At 42.1% G+C, this 21,943-nt stretch overlaps 1 protein-coding gene across 5 annotated transcripts; it reads left to right on the forward strand.

Annotated features, from left to right (window-relative positions):
• The first annotated feature begins 6 nt into the window (after positions 1 to 6).
• On the forward strand, positions 7 to 20,269 carry GLOD4 (glyoxalase domain containing 4). Of its 5 annotated transcripts, none has more exons than XM_059149161.1 (10): positions 16 to 164; positions 660 to 768; positions 2,030 to 2,069; positions 2,766 to 2,886; positions 7,487 to 7,631; positions 12,037 to 12,173; positions 12,969 to 13,055; positions 13,327 to 13,440; positions 13,533 to 13,619; positions 14,530 to 15,290. In XM_059149161.1, the coding sequence occupies exons 1-10, from the start codon at positions 75 to 77 to the stop codon at positions 14,548 to 14,550; spliced, it is 951 nt and encodes a 316-aa protein (XP_059005144.1). In that variant the 5' UTR covers positions 16 to 74; the 3' UTR covers positions 14,551 to 15,290. The 5 variants fall into 5 exon arrangements, with proteins under 5 accessions (XP_059005146.1, XP_059005145.1, XP_059005144.1 ...); XM_059149160.1 differs by lacking the exon at positions 14,530 to 15,290 and adding an exon at positions 19,558 to 20,269 and having other exon boundaries at positions 19 to 164; XM_059149163.1 differs by lacking the exons at positions 660 to 768; positions 14,530 to 15,290 and adding an exon at positions 19,558 to 20,269 and having other exon boundaries at positions 7 to 164; positions 1,947 to 2,069.
• The last annotated feature ends 1,674 nt before the right edge of the window (positions 20,270 to 21,943 follow it).

The following is a 21,943-nucleotide window of genomic DNA, read 5'->3' on the forward strand; positions in this document are numbered from 1 at the left end:
TGACGTCACGACCCGTCTGCGCATCTGCGGGCGGGCAGGCTTCTAGTTCTGCCGGATGTGAGCTGCTGGTGGCTATGGGTACTCGTCGAGCTTTGCACTTCGTCTTCAAAGTGGGAAACCGCTTCCAGACCGCGCGTTTCTTTCGCGATGTCCTGGGGATGAAGGTGCAGACGGGGCCGAGAGGGGCTGGGGCGCGAGGGTGGGTGGCCGGGGCCGCTGTGCCCCACTGGCCCAGGAAAGGGACAATTGGGTGTGTCTTGAATCTCCAATGGCGCCCAGGTGTCCGACCTTAGCCCTGGTCTCCCCATTAGCCCTGTCGGGTTTTCACCTTCAGGAAGCGTTGTATGTTGCTGGTTGGGTTGGTGATCTTGGAAGGGGTCTTTATTAGTCGCCGACTGTGTCCCCACACACGTTTGTTTCATTTGAGTTCATTCACAAATATTGAGGCTCTGCCCTCGTGGACTTTCCAGTCTAGTGGGAAAGACAATAAACAGTAATATAATACTCTCACAATGAACAATAACCCAATCTCTTCCGGTTTGAAGCCTTTCGGCTAAGATAATATGCCTGTTTAGAGCTCTGCTTTTCTCAGGCCTGCTTTGAATAGTCTCTTACTGTATTCGGTCTCCGGGTGAATCCTCCGGCCTTCCTCTCAACAGTCCAGATCGAAGTGTGAAGTCAGAATCCATTGTCTCCAACACCCGGAAGCGGCCCCTCCAGCCATGATCAGCTGCGATTCTGCAGGGATCACCTGGGTGGCAAATGCAGGTGGAAGCTCTTGGGGAGCTCCCGATAAACCAGGGCTTTAGAGGTGCAAGAGTGCAATTTCATGTAGAGAGTGCAGAAGATGTAGAGGGCAAGGGAGTTACCCGAATTCATCAGTCACTTAAAACCTATCGTCTGTCCTTCGTGGTCCTGTGTTGGTAACAGCTTTGGTGGCAAAGATGAAAATGACCTTAGTGTCCTCAACTGAAGCTTCTGGAGATGACAGTTTGGTTTGTACTTAGCTAACAGTAATGGAAGTGAAAACCTCATAAGTGATGAAAAACCACAAAACTCTCCCTTAATATGTTTCCTCATTGATTAAATGGTTGTTGTGAAGATTAAACACTGAATATCTGATACATCATATGTATTATATAAGTAGTAGCTACTAGTATTAAAAACTACAGGAAAGATTTAACTTCAGCTTGGGTCATCAGGAAATAATTCATGGACTTCTTGCATTTGAGTTGATCTATCAAAATAGGCAGGATTTCTACAAAGATTAGAGGGAGGAGTATACTGGAAAAACTGAAAGAACCCATGCAAAGATAAGGTTTGTTTGGGAAACACCGCTAGTTTTCTGTGCCTTCAGCTTAGATTTCTTAGTTGAAGTTGAGATGGGATATCAGGACAAATAGGTTGGGACTACTTCTGATAGTATCTTGAATACTGAGGTATTTGGATTTTATGGCACAGTAAGTAGGGAGCTTTCTTACATTTTAGAACAGGGTAATGTTGTGATGAGAGCTGTGCATGAGGGACGTAATTTTATGGTGGTATTAAGGAAAGATCAGTAAAGATGATTTTTAATAGTCTAGGAGAGAATTGATAGGAACTTGAACTGGAGCCATAGCTGTGGGAATCAAAAAGGAGAATAGAAACTTAAGACATTGAGAGGCTACTGTGTGTGGGGTTCTGTGTCCAGTGGTGTAATAAGTTATCTATTCTCACAGCACATGGGGAGACTCAGGCCCTAAGCAACATTCTCAGGCAACGTTCTCAATCTCCGACAACTATTGAGTGACAGCCAGGATTCCAAATCAGAATTCTCTAATGCTGGAGGCCATCCTTTGGTTTTCTGGGTGGTAGTGAAGGTTTTAACTTCACAGCGCTCCTTCCAAATCTAGGTAGATTTCACAATGTTGTTTACCTGATTCTTGGTATTCTAATTTCCTTATCAGATTCTGCGGCATGAGGAATTTGAAGAGGGCTGCAAAGCTGCCTGTAATGGGTATGACACCTTGTTTCTTAAAATCTCCTTTAGGCTCTGAATACCCTTGGAGAACAGAAGAAAGTTGTTTGAGGTGAGTTTAAGGCAGTAGAATAAATTCAGAAATCAATAAATTAAGGTGGCAGCTCTAAAAAAACACAAGTAAGTGTATCCTCTAAATGAATCATTGTATTTTTTTTTTTAAGATTTTATTTATTTATTTGACAGAGGGAGAGAGAGAGTACAAGCAGGGGGAGCAGCAGGGACAGGGAGAAGCAGACTTCCCGTGAGCAGGGAGCCCAGCATGGGCCTTGATCCCAGGATCCTGGGATCATGACCTGAGCTGAAGGCAGATGCTTAACTGATTGAGCCACCCAGTGGCCCTAAATGAAGCAATGTCTTACTGAGTGTCTTAGCTTAGTAGCCATAGCAAAATGGAAAATTCCAAGGCCTAATGAGAATTGCATGCTTGTTGAGAGATATGCAAAAATATAAAGGTCCGGTTGGAGAAGTATCTTTATAGGAGTATGTCCCCTGCTTTAAAGAAAAGGTAGACAAATCTTTCCCTCAAGTAAGTGCCAGACAGGTGGATCTTTGGAGCCTCTGGTGGTGGGGCCCAAGAGCACTGTCCATAGCTGCTTTTAGCAACAGCTGAGAGGTCATTGCATCCTTACAGGTACTTAGAGGACCAGAGGGGACTGCCCACTGTTCTGTCCCGAGAGTTCCTGAGGGGAGGCCTGATGCAGATTTTGTCTGTATTCACTGGATTCATTTACTTTCATCTTTCTAGGCCTTATGATGGGAAGTGGAGTAAGACAATGGTGGGATTTGGACCTGAGGATGATCATTTTGTCGCAGAACTGACCTACAATTATGGCGTTGGACACTACAAGCTTGGCAATGACTTCATGGTAAATGGCATTTTGTTTGAGCAGATTTTGGCTGTGCCTTTATTGAGGTCCCTGATACAACTTTAAGTATGATAACTGCTCAGTTGATGGCTTTTGAGTGCAGATTAGTGCTTGTGCGCCAGTCTCAGAGCTGCTTTGGGAGAAAATGTGTTCTTCCAGTGTTCAGTAGGAGGCAGACTCCAGACTGGGAGAAAATGTGTTCTTCCAGTGTTCAGTAGGAGGCAGACTCGAGACTTAGAGACAGCTTTGACAGAGACAAGACTCTGTTGAACCTTGAGAGATAGAAGGACCGGAGTCATTGTTCTGCTTAAGCAGGTCCTGATCATCAAACAGAGAAGTATTTTCTCTCTAATGAACCATTAGGATCGGGCTCTGCTATTATGGCAGTGCTAGTCAGAGAAAAACAGGAGAAGCTTTTCAGGAGAAAGAGAGAGAAGCATTGCATATACTGCATTCATTGCTTCATTCATGCAAGAGTTCAAGTCACTGTGTATCTAATAGTTACAGGATCTGCCTCTTATTGAGCAGCTACTATGTGCTTGCTACATAGAATGCCACTGGGTCCAAGTACACAGTGAGATAGAAGTAACCAGTTTTCTCTCAGGATCTGCCAAGCAAATCTACCTCATGCTAGATGTTATTTTGGTCAGTTGATTCTGTTATCACTCTTAACTCATGTTAAAATAATAATGACATTTAAATGGAATTTTTATGACTCAAATATCTATAAAAGTGTTTTATAAATGAAAAGGATAGTTCAGATTTAACATAATTAGTGTCTGTTTTTCTTTTTCTCATTCTTCACGTCTTTACTCATTTATTTATTTTTATTAGGGAGAGAGAGTTTTTGGTTTTTTTTTTTTTTAAGATTTTATTTATTTATTTGACAGATCACAGGCAGAGAGGCAGGCAGAGAGAGAGGGGGAAGTAGGCTCCTCCTTGAGCAGAGAACCAGATGTGGGGCTCCATCCCAGGACTGTGAGATCATGATCTGAGCCAAAGGCAGAGGCTTTAACCTACTGAGCCATCCAGGCACCCCGAGAGAGAGTCTGAAGCAGGTTCCACACCCAGCTCAGAGCCTAATGAGGGGCTTGATCTCACGACTGTGAGATCATGACCTGAGCTGAATTCAAGAGTCAGATGCTTAACTGACTGAGGCACCCAGGTAGCCCTAATTTATTCATTTTACAGATATTTATTGTGACTTACTATATTTATATTTATATTTACTATACTTATATATAGTTATATATAAGTACATATATATTTACTATATTTATATTTATTGTGACTTACCTGGTTAGGTCCTGGGGTTACAGCAGAGTGAAACATGTTCCCTGGCCTAAGGGGCTTCCTGTCAGGTGGGGGAAACAAGGAAAGACTGATGAGTGCGATTAGTGCCAAGATTGGAATAAGCATAGGTGGATGTATGTGGACCAAGATGAGGCTGGAGAAATAAGCTGGGGCCATCAGACTAGGGCATTTACACTTTATTCTAAAAACAGGGTGAAGCCATTTTTGAAGTAGGGGAACGACACAGTATACGTGGTAGGCAAGAATTCACCTGGCTGGAGCATGGGTTTTGGGTTCGAAGAAAGCAAAACTGGAAGCGAGGAAACTAGCTCAAAGGGTAGTACAGCAAAGTACTAAAAGCTCCTTAACTCACGCAGTAGTGGGAGATGGAGAGACCTGGGTGGATTTGGGAGATGTTTAAGTAGAGTTAATGGGATTTAGTGATTTTTCTTGTTTCTTCTTATCTTTTCCTTACTCTCCAAATCTAAGTCAGGGAGAAGAAGGAAGAGCAAAAGCATCTTGGCACCATCATCATGTCACCAGCTCAAGTCAGATGTTGAATGATGGTGCCGCTGGGGTTAGAGGTCATGTAGGTGGAGAACAGCGGGGCTGCTCCACTGTGGGTCTTTTTAAGAGACTCTGGTAATAAAATATCCCTAATAAAAGGAAACTCTGGGCTCCTCAGTTCATGGAACAAAAAGAAAAACAGGTTACATAGAACTCCCATTTATATAAAGAATTCCTATACATTAAAAAGAAGAGGATCCAGGGGCACCTGGGTGGCCTACTTGCTTAGTGTTCAATTCCTGATTTTGGCTCCTGATCTTGGGGTCATGAGATTGAGCCCTACTTCCAACTCTGCTCAGCTGGGAGTCTGCTTGAGATTCTCTCCCTCTTCCTCTATCCTTCCTCCCTCTCTGTCTGTCTCTCTCTCTCAAATAAATCTTTAAAAACAAATGATCAACAACTTAATTTTTTTTAAGGGGCAAAAACTGAACAGACAGCCATAGAAAATGAATCAGAAATGTCTCTCAGACATTGAAAAAGATGTTCAACTGCCAAGGTGCCATTTGTCACCAATCAAATTGACAAAAAACAAGAAGTGTGATAGCACACCGTGTTAAAAAGGGTGTTAGCCGGGGCGCCTGGGTGGCTCAGTGGGTTAAGCCTCTGCCTTCAGCTCAGGTCATAATCTCAGGGTTCTGGGATGGAGCCCCGCATCGGGCTCTCTGCTCAGCAGGGAGCCTGCTTCCTCTCTCCCTCTTTGCCTGCCTCTCTGCCTACTTGTGATTTCTCTCTCTCTGTCAAATAAATAAATAAAATCTTTAAAAAAAAAAAAAAAGGGTGTTAGCCAACTGCCACTCTCATACATTACTTTTATAAGGGCATATATTACTACAGCTTCAGTTTGGTGTTATCAAAACAATGCTTTTGACCTTTGTCCTTGCAGTTTCACACCTAGGAATTTAGTTTACATGTATGTTAACAGCTGTGTGAAATGAACTGTATTAAATTATTTATGGTGGTATTTATTCATACAACAAGTATTTATTGAGTGCCTGCTATGTACCAGGCATAGTTCCAGGAAGTTTGGATAACCAGTAAACAAAATGGGAAAAAATCTATGTCTTGCAGGGGAGGGAATCAGGGCCTGACAGACAATATATAATAAATAGAAAATAAATCATGCTATGTCGTTTTAAAGGTGATCATTGTTACTGGAAAAGAACAGCAGAGGAAGGGAGATGGGGAGTATGGGACAGATGACTGGTTTTAATTCTAAGGAGGGTGTTGAGGGTGGGTATCAGGGAGGAGGGGACATTTGTGGAAAAGCTCATGTGAGAGAAGAGAGTTAGTTAGCCATGTGGATATTGCAGGGGAGAGCAATCCAGATAGACAGGCTATTCAAAAGCCCTCAGACAGCACCTGGCGTGTTCCCAAAAAATGCAAGGAGGCCAGGTTGGCTGTAATAGACTGAACAAGGGGAAAGTGGGAGGAGATGGGGTCAGAAACGATGGGATCAGGTTGTGTTGGGCCTTTCAGGCCATTAGAAGCCATCCCTGAGTGAAACTGTGAGCTATCAAGGGTGTTAAGCAGGGGAAATACAATCAGGGTTGCTGTCTTGAGAGTAGAGTATGCATCAGAAAATTTACTTTGGCTACAGAGTGGGTGATGGATTGACAACTCAGGGAAAGAGAGGCTGTTATGATAATCCCAGTTAGAACTGCAGCTGGTCTTATCAGAAGGCATAGTGTACATTTTTAGATATTGTGATTAAATTTTAAGTAATACCCAGATAGTTGGTTTAAATTTTTTTATTTTTTTAAGATTTTATTTATTTATTTGAGAGAACAAGTGGGGGGAGGGGCAGAAGGAGAAGCTGACTCCCTGAGGAGCAGAGGACCCAACATGGGACTCGAATTCAGGACCCTGGGATCATGACCTGAGCTGAAGGCAGACACTTAACCAACTGAACCACCCAGGCACCCAAATTTTTTTGTTTAAAAAGCAAAAATAGGGGCGCCTGGGTGGCTCAGTGGGTTGGGCCCCTGCCTTCGGCTCAGGTCATGATCTCAGGGTCCTGGGATCGAGTCCCGCATCGGGCTCTCTGCTCGGCGGGGAGCCTGCTTCCCCCTCCCTCTCTCTCTGCCTGCCTCTCCATCTACTTGTGATTTCTCTCTGTCAAATAAATAAACAAAATCTTTAAAAAAAAAAAAAAAAGCAAAAATAGGGGCTCCTGGGTGGCTCAGTGGGTTAAAGCCTCTGCTTTCGGCTCAGGTCCTGATCCCAGGGTCCTGGGATCGAGTCCCGAATTGAGGCCTGCTTCTCTTCCTCTCCCTCTCTGCCTGCCTCTCTGCCTACTTGTGATCTCTGTCTGTCAAATAAATAAATTAAAATCTTAAATAAATAAATAAATAAAAACCTCTCAAGTAGGTAGCTGGCAGGCCAAGGTAAAATCAAGATTTCTCTGACTAGATCTTTAAAATTAAAAGAAAGTATCTTTGGTATTAAAATAGTCAAACTTCTTAGGGCGCCTGGGTGGCTCAGTCACTTAAGTGTCTACCTTTGCCTCAGGTCATGACCCAGGGTTCTGGGATGGAGCCCCAGGTTAAGGAGCCTGCTTCTTCCTTTCCCTCTGCTGCTCCCCTTGCTTGTGCTTGCTCTCTGTCTCTCAAATAAATAAATAAAATCTTTTTAAAAATCACTAGAAGAAAATTTTGAATGCCAATTAAATCTTAGGTGACATGATGGTTTTGCCTCATTATCTTGCTCTAGAAAAGATCTGTAATACTGTTTTTTGTCATAGGGTATCACACTCGCTTCTAGCCAGGCTGTCAGCAATGCCAGGAAGCTGGAGTGGCCACTCAATGAAGTTACAGAAGGTGTTTTTGAAATCAAGGCCCCAGGAGGATATAAGTTCTATTTGCAGAATCACAACCCACCTCAGTCAGGTAATTATACTGGGACTAATAAAAGCCCTCTGTGTAACACCATCTTTGATGAAAGGAGAGAGGAATCAGATCTCTTTCTCCTATGGAGTTTCTATATTGACATGATATCTATCCTAAGCAAATGTTTCTTATTCTTTGAGGAATCTTTTTTTTTTTTTTTTCTTCCTAGAGAGTGAGTGAGAGAGAGCACACAGCCGGAGAACAGTAGGGGGAGAAGCAGGCTCCCTGCCAAATAAGGAGCCCAGTGCAGGACTTGATCCCAGGATCCTGGGATCACGACCCGAGCTGAAGGCAGAGGCTTAACCACCTGTGCCACCCAGACATCCCTGGAGAGGGAGAATCTTAAACAGGCTCCACACCCAGTGTCAAGCCCTATGTGGGGTTCGATCTTACTGCCCTGAGATCATGACCTAAGATGAAATTTAAAAAATCTGACACTTAAACAGCTGAGCCACCCAGGCATCCCGAGAGATCATATTTTCATATTAGAGCTTTAGTGCATAATCCTAGGGGACCTGTTGTTTTGTTTTGTTTTGTTTTTTAAGATTTTATTTATTTATTTGACAGATCACAAGTAGGCAGAGAGGCAGGCAGAGAGAGAGGAGGAAGCAGGCTCTCCGCTGAGCGGAGATTCCCGATGCAGGGCTCATTCCCAAGATCCTGGGATCACGACCCGAGCTGAAGGCAGAGGCTTTAACCCACTGAGCCACCCAGGCGCCCTGATCTAACTGGTTCTGATTCTGTTCTGTTGGGAGTATATCTGTTTCAGCTGTAACAGAAAACCGATCTCAGACTAGCATGGACAATAAGAAAATAGCTGACAGACAGGTTTCTATAGGTTAGCTGATTCAGCAGCTCAACAATGGCATCAAGAATCGAACTTTTCTCTCTCTCTCTCCATCCTCTTGTCTGTAGGGGTGTACTTCTAGAGCTGGTTCCCTTGTGGTTGTTGGGTGGCTGCCAGTAGCAGCTGGGGCTACCTGCTTCCACATTCTCATATGGCAGGAGAGACTGACTTCCTGTTGCTTTTATTAAGAGCAGAGCAAAACTCTTCTGGAAGTTTCCTGCAGACTTCCTGGTCAGATTTGATTCACAGTCCTGCTCTGAATAAATCATTGCTAAGGCAGATAGGTTTTATCCTTAGACCGGTTGGTCTTCTCTTTCCCACTGAGGTCAGTTTCACAAACCACAGTGCTGGCGCTAGGTGAGTGAGGGCAGAAGGGAAGTGAGGGGCCCAGCACGGTGACTGCCATGTGGAAAGAAGCTTTGCACAACATGTTTCGTTTACTGAAGAACCATCCTCATCCCATGTGTAACCCCTGCACCTTCTGCTCTCTGCTCTGCCAAAAGAAAAACAATAGCAGAGAAAGATACCAGTGAATAGCAAAGGCAGTTCTGCCTGCCATTTCAGCGCATGGGCACACTTCCTTAAGTGGACCTGAGATGGGACACATATATTCTCTTCCTTCCACTGGTCTGCCTCAGTGCCCAAATGCCCCTCGTACTGAGTCTGATTGTGTGTGCAGTGCTACATGCTTTTCATCTGGAGCTCAGCAAAGGAAATAACGATCTTTTCCAGTGTGGGAGGTTACTGTAGGACTTACTGGCAGATGGTCACATTTTATAAGCCTTGCGAAAGAGTCTGTTATTTATTTTGTGGACAGTGAAAGATTTTTTAATTTTTTTATTAACATATAATGTATCGTTAGCCCCAGGGGTACAGATCTGTGAATCGCCAGGTTTACACACTTCACAGCACTCACCATAGCACATACCCTCCCCAGTGTCCATAACAAACCACCCTCTCCCTACCCCTCCTAACCCCGGCAACCCTAAGTGTGTTTTTGCGAGATTAAGAGTCTTTTATGATTTGTTTCCCTCCCAATCCCATCTTGTTTCATTTATTTTTTTCCTACCCCTAAACCTCTCCCACCACATTGCATCTCCTCTTCCTCATATCAGGGAGATCATATGATAGCTGTCTTTCTCGGATTGACTTATTTCGCTAAGCATAATACCCTCTAGTTCCATCCATGTCGTTGCAAATGGCAAGATTTCATTTCTTTTGAAGGCTGCATAGTATTCCAGTGTGTGTGTGTGTGTGTGTATCACATCTTTATCCATTCATCTGTTGATGGACATCTAGGTTCTTTCCATAGTTTGGCTATTGTGGACTTTGTCGCTATAAACATTCGGGTGCATGTGCCCTTTCGGATCACTACATTTGTATCTTTAAGGTAAACACCCAGTAGTGCAATTGCTGGGCTGTAGGGTAGCTCTATTTTCAAGTTTTTGAGGAACCTCCATGCTGTTTCCAGAGTGGTTGCACCAGCTTGCATTCCCACCAACAGTGTAGGAGGGCTCCCCTTTCTCCACATTCTCTCTGGCACCCACTTATGATCTCTCTCTCTGCCAAATAAATAAATAAAATCTTTTTTTAAAAAATAGATTTTATTTATTTATTTGACAGAGAAATCACAAGTAGGAAGAGAGGCAGGCAGAGAGAGAGGGGGAAGCAGGCTCCCTGCTGAGTAGGGAGCCCAATGCGGGGATCAATCCCAGGACCCTGAGATCATGTCCTGAGCCGAAGGCAGAGGCTTAACCCACTGAGCCACCTAGGCGCCCATAAATAAATAGAATCTTAAAAAAAATAAAAATAAAAATAAATTTTAAAAGATCCCTAAAAATGGAGAGCCCCACAATCCCAAGATGTTTTTGTCCTTTGAAATGATAATACCTTTGTGGCATTAATTTCCATTTGGTAATCGAGTCAGATCTATCAGTCTAGCTGGTGTCCAGTCTTCCTTTTACTCACTGGGTCCTGGGTAGTCTCACCCACTTGTTACCATTCCTGTCCTTCATCCTTCAGGGACTCAGCTGGCTGGAATTTGTTGATTTCTCAGTGAACAGGGAAAAGGAACAGTCTGGAAGGCAGAGGCATCTGTGAGAAACACTTCGCCTTTGTCATGGTATTGCTGTCCTAGCAAATGGGGCTGAGGCAGTGAAAACCAAAGAAGAATATACCGAATTTTTCATACTCAGAGCAGCTCTTCAGAAGGTCACCTTACAATATAAAAACTTCCAATGATGTCAGATGTTTTAGTATAACTTTTATCTGTTTTGCAAAAATAGATTTTTTTCCCTAGGCAGATAAGCCAAGAAGAAGAAAGAAGAAAACAGTACCCACATAGCCAGATAATCACTGTTAACATTTTAGAGAGTATTTTTCCAGTCGTTTATCCAAAAAAAATCTAACTATATGTCATATGTTCCATTGTAACAATTCCATTATTATTACCGTTATTACATGGTGGGAAGATTAAACCGTTGTCTAAATGTTGGATATTTGTGTTGTCCCTATGTTTCATTGTTATGAGCAGCACTGTAAAGATGTCTTTGTCCTGAAAGGCCTTCATACATTTGCAATTAATTCTTTAATTGGTAATAATAGGATTGCTCTTTGAAAAGCTGTTTACATTTTTTAGGCTTTGGGTACATTCTGTCAAATTGTTGCCCAGAAGTATTCTAGTTTGCCCTCTGCCAGTATTATATGATTGTGATTTTTTCCCCCTGCCCTATCACAGTTAACACTGTAACTTTTAAAATTATTTGCCAATGAAATAACAAAATGTTTTAATTCTAATTTCTTTGATTATTTGTGAGGTTGAATTTTTTGTATATGTTCATTGACCATTCCACTTCATTCTTTGTGGAATACCACTTTGTGCTTTTTACCTATTTTTTTTTCTAGGATGTTCATCTTTTTCCTAGTAATGTTTGAAGATTATTTAAATATTAAGGACTTCTTATCATATATGTTCCAAAAATGTTTCCTACTTTGTCATTTATTCTTTGATTATAATTTTTTTCATTTCTTTTTCTTTTTTTTTTTTTTTTGGTGGTTATTGCCTAGGAATTTTCCATTTCATGCAATTAACCTAGTGTATTTTTTCCTTCATGGCTTTTCTATCTCTGGTGTCAGGTTTTTTTTAAAAAAAACTTTCCACCCCCAAGCTGTAGCAGTAATAACCTATTTTTAGTATTTTCATGGTTTCATTCTTTAAACTTAATCCTTAAGCCTAAAATCCCTTTCTTATCATAAATTAAGTTCCTGTGGCACCTGGGTACTCAATTAGGTAAGTGTCTGCCTTCTGCTCAGGTCATAATCCTGGGGTCCTGGGATTGAGCCCTACATAGGACTCCCTGCTCCACAGGAAGCCTGCTTCTCCCTCTCCGTCTGCTGCCCCTGCTTGTGCGCATACTCTCTCTTCCTCTTTCTCTGTCAAATAAATAAAATTTTCAGAAAAAAATGTACTAAGTTCTTATATATACCCAAGCTTGATTTAGTCTTTCTTCGATTCCATTGCACTGATCTATAAATTGCTATTGTTTTATTACTCTCCAGATCCTATATTAAAAGTAACTCTAGCAGTGTCTGATCTTAAGAAGTCCTTGAACTACTGGTCTAATCTACTGGGAATGAAAATTTATGAAAAAAATGAGGAGACGCAAAGGGCTTTGCTGGGCTATGCTGATAACCAGGTGAGTGATCTTGGAGAGAAGTAATCTGTTACTTTGAGTTTAGCTTATAAACGAGGTTACATGAAGGTTATTCTCAAGAGTTTTTTCACGGTGATTCAATATTTACAGAGATAAACAGAAAGAAAAAAATAGAAATTGCTGATAACCTCATCACCCAGATATTACCTTTGTTTATATTTGGGGATATAGCCTTTCAGAAGTGGAATTGCTGAGTCAGAACAGAGGGAGACAACATTTAGTACTATAATGATAATCTATTTTATCTTTTTTTTTTTTTTAAATAACTTAGCATCTGAACATGATTTAGTCCTTTAGTCCTTGCACTCTGACCCAGCACATCTACTCATAGGAATTTATTTCACAGCCGTACTCACCATTCATGTGGGCAAAGAAATGTGTAAAAGGTTATCTGTTCCAGCATTGAAATAGCAAAAGATAAGAAATAACCTCAATGTCCTGTGCATTAGAGGTATAGTTCAATATTTTTTGGTTTATCCATAGAATGGATTACTGTGCAGCTATCAGAAAGAATAGGGTGAGTTGTTTTGTGCCAGCGGAGTAACATTGGATAAAAACAAGGGAAGAATAATGTGTAAATGATGCTACTGTTTATATTTTAAAAAAAAAAATCTGTGCATGCCATGTGTCTAGCAGGACACACAGGAAGCCTCTGGGAGAAAGTAGAAGGGAAAGATAGTTTTTACTTTATTCCTTTAATACTGTTTGATTTTTTTTTTTCTTTTAACCACATAACCTGTTCCAAAAAACTAGACCCACTTTCTTTCTTCTTTTCAGTGTAAGCTGGAGCTGCAGGGTATCAAGGGTAGAGTTGATCATGCAGCAGCTTTTGGAAGAATTGCCTTTTCTTGCCCCGAGAAAGAGGTAATGTTTGTTCCTGGATTTTTCGTGTAAGTTCTGGGACTAGCCAGTTGAATCAGCTAAGAACCTCAACCCTCCCTTCTTCAGGTTCGTTCCAGTTGTGGCTTGGTATCAAGTTCACCAGTTGTCTCAAGAGCAGCTGTGATAATAAAATCAAACAAGTGGTGCCTGGGTTCTCTCTGATTGATCTGATATTCCCCTAGGGCTGATGAGGACCATAGTGTGGGAGTGGTACATGACCCCGTGCTCGCTTTCCCTCTTTATTTTCCTCCAGTTACCGGACTTAGAAGACTTGATGAAAAGAGAGAACCAGAAGATTCTGACTCCCCTGGTGAGTCTGGATACGCCAGGGAAGGCAACGGTACAAGTGGTCATTCTGGCTGACCCTGTAAGTATTATTACTCAAGAAAGGGATGGGCTGCACCAGGGGTTTCTTCAAGGTATCTTTTTGCCAGATTTCTTTTCTCGTTATTGGTGTAGGATGGACATGAAATTTGCTTTGTGGGGGATGAAGCATTTCGAAAACTTTCTAAGATGGATCCAGAGGGAGGCAAATTGTTGGATGACGTGAGTCTCATTTCTGACTTTGTATCCCCATAGGCCTACAGCGGATCGTGTTAAGTGTGTGGGGGAAAGGCTGAAGCAGGAGGGTCCAGTGCTGTGTCCTTTTGGCAGGAGGGTGCCATTTGAGCTAGGAACATGTGTCTGCATTGCTACCCTTATGACTCTTCTTTTAAAAAAAGATTTTATTTTTAAGTGGGGCACCTGAGTGGCTCAGTCGGTGTGACATTCTATCTTCAGCTCAAGTCATGATTCCAGAGTCCTTGGATTGAACCCCACATGGGGCTCCCTGCTCAGCGGGGAGCCTGCTTCTCCTTTTTCCCTCTGCCTGATACTCCCCCTGCTTGTGCGCTGTGTCTTTCTGTTAAATAAATAAATAAAATCTTAAAAAAAGATTTTATGGAGACCTGGGTGGCTCAGTCGTTGAGCATCTATCTGCCTCGCCTCAGGTCATGATCCCAGCATCCTGGAATCGAGCCCTTCGTTGGGCTCCCTGCTGGATGGGAAGCCTGTTCTCCCTCTCCCACTCTCCCTGCTTGTATTTCTTCTCTCTCTGTGTCTCTCTCTGTCAAAAAATAAAAAAAAATTTTTTTAAGATTTTTATTTATTTATTTGACAGAGATCACAAGTAGGCAGAGAGGCAAGCGGGGTGGAGGGGAAGCTGAGCAGAGAGCCCAACATAGGGCTTGATCCCAGGACCCTGAGATCATGACCTGAGCCAAAGGCAGAGGCTTAACCCAATGAGCCACCCAGTTGCCCCTAAATAAAATCTTTAAAAAAAAAAATTATTAATAAGTAATCTCTACACTCAACATGGGCTTGAACACACAGTTCCAAGATCAAGAGTCACATGCTCTACCGCTTGAGCCAGCCAGGCGCCCCTAAAATATTTTGGTTTTTTTTTTTTTTTTTTAAGGAATCTCTACACCCAGCATAGGGCTCAAACTCAAGACTCCAACATTAAGAGTTGCACACTCTACTGACCAAGCCAGCCAGGCGCCTCAGCACCCATATGACTCTTAACTGGGTATAGCATTCATGCCTTCGCGCTTGCTCACGCTGCCTGGGGAACCACTCCTGCCCCATGCATCATGATTTTGCTCAACGAGGGGAAAGGCCTGGATACTCCCCGCCCTGCTTCTTTAGCTTTCTTGGTCCTCTCATCTCCAGTGTAGAGTGGCAGTCCCTTCGTTTCTAGTGAATCGTCCTGGTCAGCATGCAGACGAGGTTTCATGCCTTCCATCTTTTAAAAGTCTTTTGCCCCATATCCCTTCTCCACAGTTCTTTTTTAAAAAGTCTGCCTACACTTTGTTTCTGCTTCTTACCTCCCCTTCACACCTGAATCTGTTCTGCACTGGCTGCTGTCACTCGGGGGAACGCTCCTGTTGAAATCACCAGTGACTTCATCTTGCCAAGTCCAGCAACGACTTTTCTATCCTCATCAAACTCAGTCTTGAATCAACATCCAAAGCCATCATTGTACCCCAGCTTCTAGCACATACCTGGTGTGTAGTAGGAACTTAGGAATGCTCTGTTGATGATTCAGGGAATGAATCACTGGCTCTTCACTTACTATCTGTGTGGCTGACTCTTAATTTACTTAAATTCTCTGAACTTCAGTTTTGGTGGTTTTGTTTTATTTTGTTTTAAGTAATCTCTGTGCTTGACATGGAGCGTGAGCTCACAACCCCAAGATCAAGAGTCACATGCTTTACCAACTGAGCCAGCCAAGATCCCTTAGGCTTTAGTTTTCTTTTTTTTTTTTTTTTTTTTTTTTTTATTTGACAGAGGAGAGAGATCACAGTAGGAGAGAGGAAGGGAAGAGATCACAGAGAGAGAGGAAGGGAAGCAGGCCCCCTGCCGAGCAGAGAGCCCGATGTGGGACTCGATCCCAGGACCCCGAGATCATGACCTGAGCCGAAGGCAGCGGCTCAACCCACTGAGCCACCCAGGCGCCCCAGGCTTTAGTTTTCTTACCTGCAAATTTGAGAAAAAGATATGTACCTCATAGGATGGTTGTATGGTTTACAGAGCATGGCAAACTGCTGACATTATAATAGACATTCAATTTAATTAAAACAGGAAACAAAATATATAGCATTAATAAATTTTATCATAAAGGAAAATAGAATCCTGGACAACCTCCCAGTTGGCACATTTGTTAGACTCTTTCCTCCTTGCTTTTTCATATCACTGACTAACTTCCTCCTCTTTCAAGTTCTCTTTTGTCTTAGAGATCCTGACATTTTCATATCTCCCTGACAGCTTCTCTGACACAAGCACATCTTTCTGTCTCATTCCGGAACAATTTACCCACAGCCCCACTCTAGCTGTCTTTTACTCTCATTCTACATTTTTCCTCTTCTCTGAGTAGAAGTTACCTACTACTCTGGTTACTTCTTCTCTGAGCTGCAACCATTATCCATTCTCTGACTTCCTAATTTCTAGTTCCTACTCCTCCCTAAGCTCTAAACAAGTATTTTTTGTTGTTACTGAGGTAAGGTGTATACGAAATACAAATGAACAGAAATTTAGTGTTCTATCTGATGAGTTTTGACAGCTAAATATTCTCATACAACCACTGTTCAAAATATAGAGCATTTTCATCATTGTAGAAAGTTCTTCCATGCCCGTTTCCAGCTAATTCTCGCCACTGCCTCCCAGAAGTAAGTATTGTACTGATTGTCACATTAGTTTTGTCTTTGGACTTCATATAAATGAAATCATTCAGTAGGTATTCTTTTGTGCCTGGCTTCTGTCACCCAGCATAACATTTTTGAGATTCTTCTATGTAATTACACACATCAGAGTTCTTTTTTTTTTCTTCTTTTTTTATTGCTAAGTGGTATTCAGTTTTATAAATATAACAATTTGCTTATCCATTCTTCTGATGGTGGATATTTGAGTTTTTCCAGATTTTATTTCCACAATAAGGAAGACTGCTGTGAACATTCTTGTGTAAATCTTATAGACATGTTTCATTTCCCTTAGGTAATAATTAGGAGTAGAATTGCTTTTACTTTATGAAAAACTGCCAAATAGTTGTCCAAAGTAATTGGCCCATTTTACTCTCCTGTCAGCCATGTATGTGTCTGAGAGTTCCACCTGTTCCATATCCTCATCAGCATTTGTGTTTTTCTGGGTTTTTGTGTTAGCTGTCCTAGAATGTGTAAAATGGCTTCTCATCGTGGTTTTAATTTGCATTTCCCTGATAAATTGCTGATGTTCAGCACCTTTGCGTATGCTTATTGACTATTTGCACACCTTCCTTTACGAATTATATGTTCAAGTCTTTTGTCCATTTCTTTCTTTTTTTTTTTTATTTATTTGACAGACAAAGATCACAAGTAGGCAGATAGGCAGGCAGAGAGAGAGGGGAGGAAGTAGGCTCCCAGCGGAGCAAAGAGCCCGATGCGGGGCTCGATCCCAGGACCCTGGGATCATGACCTGAGCCGAAGGCAGAGGCTTTAACCCACTGAGCCACCCAGGCGCCCCATCCATTTCTTTCTATAATAGATTTTATTTATAATATTTGGTGACTAAAAATTCCAAAAATACACAGGAGAGTACAACAGATTTCTGTGTGACTGTCACTAATCAACACTGCCATAATTTTTCATTATTCCTTCCCACCCCACATTTTTTTTGGCTAGGGAATTCTTTCCCCACCCCATCCGCAAGATTTTTTGATTATTCGTTTGAGAGAGAAAAAGCATGAGCAGGGCGAGAGGCAGAGGGAGAGGGAGCAGCAGATTCCCTGCTGGGCCATGTGGGGGCTCAGTCCCAAGACTTTGGGATTATGACCTGAGCCAAAGGCGATGCTTAATCATCTGAGCCACCCAGGCGCCCCTTTTTTGCTAGGGAATTCTAAGGCAAATCTTAGACACTGTGTTGTTTCAACCCTAAGTACTTAAGTATTTTATACATTTTGATTTTTTTTTAAGATTTACTTGAGAGAGAGTGCTTGCCTGCATGTGCACATGAACTGGGGAGGGGCAAAGGGAGAGGGAGAAGCAGACTTCCCACCAGGCAGGGAGCCTTATGTGGGGCTTGATCCTAGGATTCTGCGAAGATTAAACAGTTTTTGAAGTGACTGGATTTATGCTTTAGGAAGCTGATGCTGTCGGGATGGATGGCAAATGAAGGCAGATGCTTAACTGACTGAGCCACCCAGGCACTCCAGTATTTTATACATTTTTAAATTATTTAAAAGAAGTAAAAGTCAAGGAAATTTCTTATGTACCATATTGATATTAGCACAATTTTAAAAATCAGCAGTATATCCTTAATGTCACTTAAAATCCAGTTTTATGGGACGCCTGGGTGGCTCAGTTGGTTAAGCAGCTGCCTTCAGCTCAGGTCATGATCCCAGCGTCCTGGGATCGAGTCCCACATCGGGCTCCTTGCTCGGCAGGGAGTCTGCTTCTCCCTCTGCCTCTGCCTGCCATTCTGTCTGCCTGTGTTCGCTCTCTCTCCCTCTCTCTCTCTCTGACAAATAAATTAAAAAAAAAAAATCTTTAAAAAAAAATCCAGTTTTATTAAAATTTCCCTAATTAGGGGCGCCTAGGTAGCTCAGTTGTTAAACATCTGCCTTTGGCTTGGGTCATGATCCCAAGGTCCTGGGATCGAGCCCCACATCAGGCTCCCTGCTCCATGGGAGGCCTGCCTCTCCCTCTCCCAGTCCCCCTGCTTGTGTTCCCTCCCTGCGTCTCTCTCTGTCAAATAAATAAATAAAATCTTTAAAAAAATAAAATTTCCCTAATTAATGAAAAATGATTTTATATAGTTGGTTTTCCCTATGCATTTTTTAAGTAGTTTTAATACAATTGGGCTATATTAATACAGAACGATTTATATGAGCCATTGAGACTCATGACAAACTACTTGGAAGACACACCTCTGATCTATTTTACATTTTAGCTATTCTAGTCTGTAATCTCTATGAATGTATTTTCATACTACGTGACTGCTCACACGATTTTATTCTCCTGGAATGTCCCTCATTTAAATATTTGCTTATTTTTTAAGGCCCATTCAAATCAATTTTTTAAAAAAATTGGTTATTTATCTTGTTGGTTGGAGTTCTGGTTGTGAGTCATTTTTTAAGTATCTACAAATGCAAGTACTTTTCCCAGTCTATGGCTTACCAGTTTATTTTCTTAACAGAGTTTTTTGAGGGCGCCTGGGTGGCTTAGTTGGCTAAGTGTCTGCCTTCGGCCCAGGTTATGATGCCAGCGTTCTGGGATCGAGTTCCGCTCAGCAGGAAGCCTGCTTCTCCCTCTGCCCTACCCCCCAACTCATGCTTTCTCACTCTTCTCGCGTGCGCTCTCTCTCTCTCTCACAAAAGTAAATAAAATATTTTCAAAAAAAAAAATCTGCAGACAGTTGCTCAATACTTATATCCTGTCAAATTAAACATATACTCTATGCTGAATGAATGCTTTTTTTTTTTTTAAGATTTATTTATCTGTGAGAGTGAGAACGTGAGCTGGGGGGAGAGGGAGCAAGAACTAAAGCAGACTCCATGCTCAGTGCAGAGCCTGACATGGGGCTGGATCCCGTAACCCAGAGATCATGACCTGAGCTGAAACCAAGAGTCGGACACTCAACCCACTGAGCCACCCAGGTGCCCCCTGAATGAGCACTTTTTTTTTTTTTTTTAAGATTTTATTTATTTGACAGACAGAGATCACAAGTAGGCAGAGAGGCAGGCAGAGAGAAAGGGGGAAGGAGGCTCCCCACTGAGTAGAGAGCCTGATTCGGAGCTCAATCCCAGGGGCCTGGGACCATGACCTGAGCCGAAGGTAGAGGCTTAACCCACTGAGCCACCCAGGTGCCCCAAATGAGCACTTTTTGTTAATGACTACAGGCAGTGCAATGAGGTACAAAGTGGACTGTATTGTTTTATGGGCTTAAATCTATATTCCGATTCTTTTTTCTGCAGGCAATGGCGGCAGATAAAAGTGATGAATGGTTTGCTAGACACAAGAAACCAAAGGCTTCGGGGTAACAGAGGACATGATGTGGATCAAGCATTTGTGATTCCTGTCTGGCACCTGCAAGGCGTGATGTGTCCATGCATGATAAAGACCCTCACACCTTGCTTGTTTCCTGTACCAGCAAGGAGGCTGGGGTGATAAAAATCTGTGTGTCTTAATCTTTGAAAGCGCTAAGATATATTTTAGAAGTAAAATCCTATAGTCTATCCAGTTAGAGGAGAACTGTTGCTGTGATCAGCACTGTTCTTGGAATGGCACATTCTTTGTGTAACTCTATTAGATTAGTCATAAATTATTTTTTAGATTGGGCAGCTATGTGGGACACTACCTGTGGTTGGAGGTGGAGGGAATTTTGATAAGCTTATAGCAGGACTACTGGCACCGTGCTGTTCTAACGCCTTCTTCTGGCAGGCCTTGACACTCAAAAATATTAAAGAGGGGCGCCTGGGTGGCTCAGTGGGTTAAAGCTTCTGCCTTCAGCTCGGGTCCTGATCCCAGAGTACTGGGATCAAGCCCCAAGTTGGGCTCTCTGCTCTGTGGGGAGCCTGATCCCCCCTCCCTGCCTGCTTCTCTGCCTACTTGTGATCTCTCTCCTCTGTGAAATAAATAAAAAATCTTTAAAAAAATTTTTTTAATTAAAAAAATATATTAAAGAAATTTTGTTCTTGAATCAAGAGATTTGACCAATACCCCACACATTCTTTGCTTTGAAATTCTGAGCAGCCAGAGAAAATAGATGGAAGGAGCTAATGTGCTATGTTGCTACATGCCTGGCTTCATGCTATTTTCCTTATATAACTTTTTTAAATCTTTGGAAGAATTTCGACTTTTTAAATATGGGTTAGATTTCTTAAATATGGATTAGATTATTTCTTCAGCCTGAAAAAAATTTTTTTCAGTGATTTTTTTTTTTTAAGATTTCATTTACTTATTTGATAGAGATCACAAGTCAGCAGAGAGGCAGGAAGATAGAGGGGGAAGCAGGCTCCCTACTGAGCAGAGAGCCCAATGTGGGGCAACCAGGACCCAGAGATCATGACGTGAGCCGAAGGCAGAGGCTTAACCCACTGAGCCACCTAGGCGCCCCTTTTTAATGATTTCTTGTAGTTTTCTATTTGGTTCCAAAGAAGAAATAAATTTTAATCATTGGAAATAGAATTACATTGGCCATATTTATTATAAATGATTTTTAGGGCACCTGGGTGGCTCAGTGGGTTAAAGCCTCTGCCTTTGGCTCAGGTCATGATCCCAGGGTTCTGGGATCGAACCCCGAATTGGGCTCTCTGCTCGGCGGGGAGCCTGCTTCCTCCTCTCTCCCTACCTTCCTCTCTGACTACTTGTCATCTCTGCCTATCAAATAAATAAATAAGTCTTTAAAAAAAAAATGGTTTTTGAAAGTATACTTCTTGAATCACGTTGTTACACCAGCTTCTGAGAGTCTGTTTAAAATGGTAGTGGCGGGCGCCTGGGTGGCTCAGTGGGTTAAGCCGCTGCCTTCGGCTCAGGTCATGATCTCAGGGTCCTGGGATCGAGTCCCGCGTCGGGCTCTCTGCTCAGCAGGGAGCCTGCTTCCGTCTCTCTCTCTCTGCCTGCCTCTCCGACTACTTGTGATTTCTCTCTGTCAAATAAATAAAAAAATAAATAAAATCTTAAAAAAAAAAAAAAAAAAAAAAAAAAAAAAAAATAAAATGGTAGTGGCCAGGTTCAAATTTTAGGCAAGAAGTTGAGGAGATTGAAAAGGATTGACTCAGAGGTTACCAGTTCCAGAATAATATATATGAAATCACCTGTGATGTTCTGTGCTGCCAGGAAATTTCAGGGTTTCAGCTCACCTTCTGTTAGGGTAATCTTACCTTCACCGAGAGAAAAAAATCTTTTTCCAGCTCCATGGCACTTTCATTCAACTTAAACTGTCTTGAGACAGAGTTTCAAAGCAAACCAAGTTATATATGTACCTTCTCTAGACCATTGGTTCACTTTTTCTACACAGGGAAATTATTGTATGGATTTTGAATAACACCTCCTCTGAGGATGGTATGCTCTATTAGAAAACAAGGTTATAAGATGGTTTTGCCCAAGCTGGCATTTTAAAACAGATGAAGTTGGAAAGTTCTTTGGCTTCTCTAGAATTGTTTTCATAACAGTTATTTTGGGGTTTTTTTGCCTTGAGGGTTGAGGAGTTCTGGCATATTAAGTTTAAATTCAAATTTTCCTTGGGTTTAAATCCAGAGAAATTTTAGAATGGCTGGGTTGCAAGCGCTCCCCGAGCCTACCCAGAGAGTTAGTATGAAATCCATATTTGCTTGACATCTTGGTAGAATTAGCAAAGCT

This window comes from Mustela lutreola, chromosome 15 (genome assembly GCF_030435805.1).
Source record: "Mustela lutreola isolate mMusLut2 chromosome 15, mMusLut2.pri, whole genome shotgun sequence".
Lineage (NCBI taxonomy): Eukaryota > Metazoa > Chordata > Mammalia > Carnivora > Mustelidae > Mustela > Mustela lutreola.

Excerpts from the sequence above, each read along its gene's own strand:
- GLOD4 (XM_059149160.1), top strand. The coding sequence starts at position 75 with ATGGGTACTCGTCGAGCTTTGCACTTCGTCTTCAAAGTGGGAAACCGC. Across the intron at positions 7,632-12,036 it reads TCACAACCCACCTCAGTCAG|ATCCTATATTAAAAGTAACT; the intron begins GTAATTATACTG and ends ATTACTCTCCAG. Across the intron at positions 12,174-12,968 it reads TGGGCTATGCTGATAACCAG|TGTAAGCTGGAGCTGCAGGG; the intron begins GTGAGTGATCTT and ends TCTTCTTTTCAG.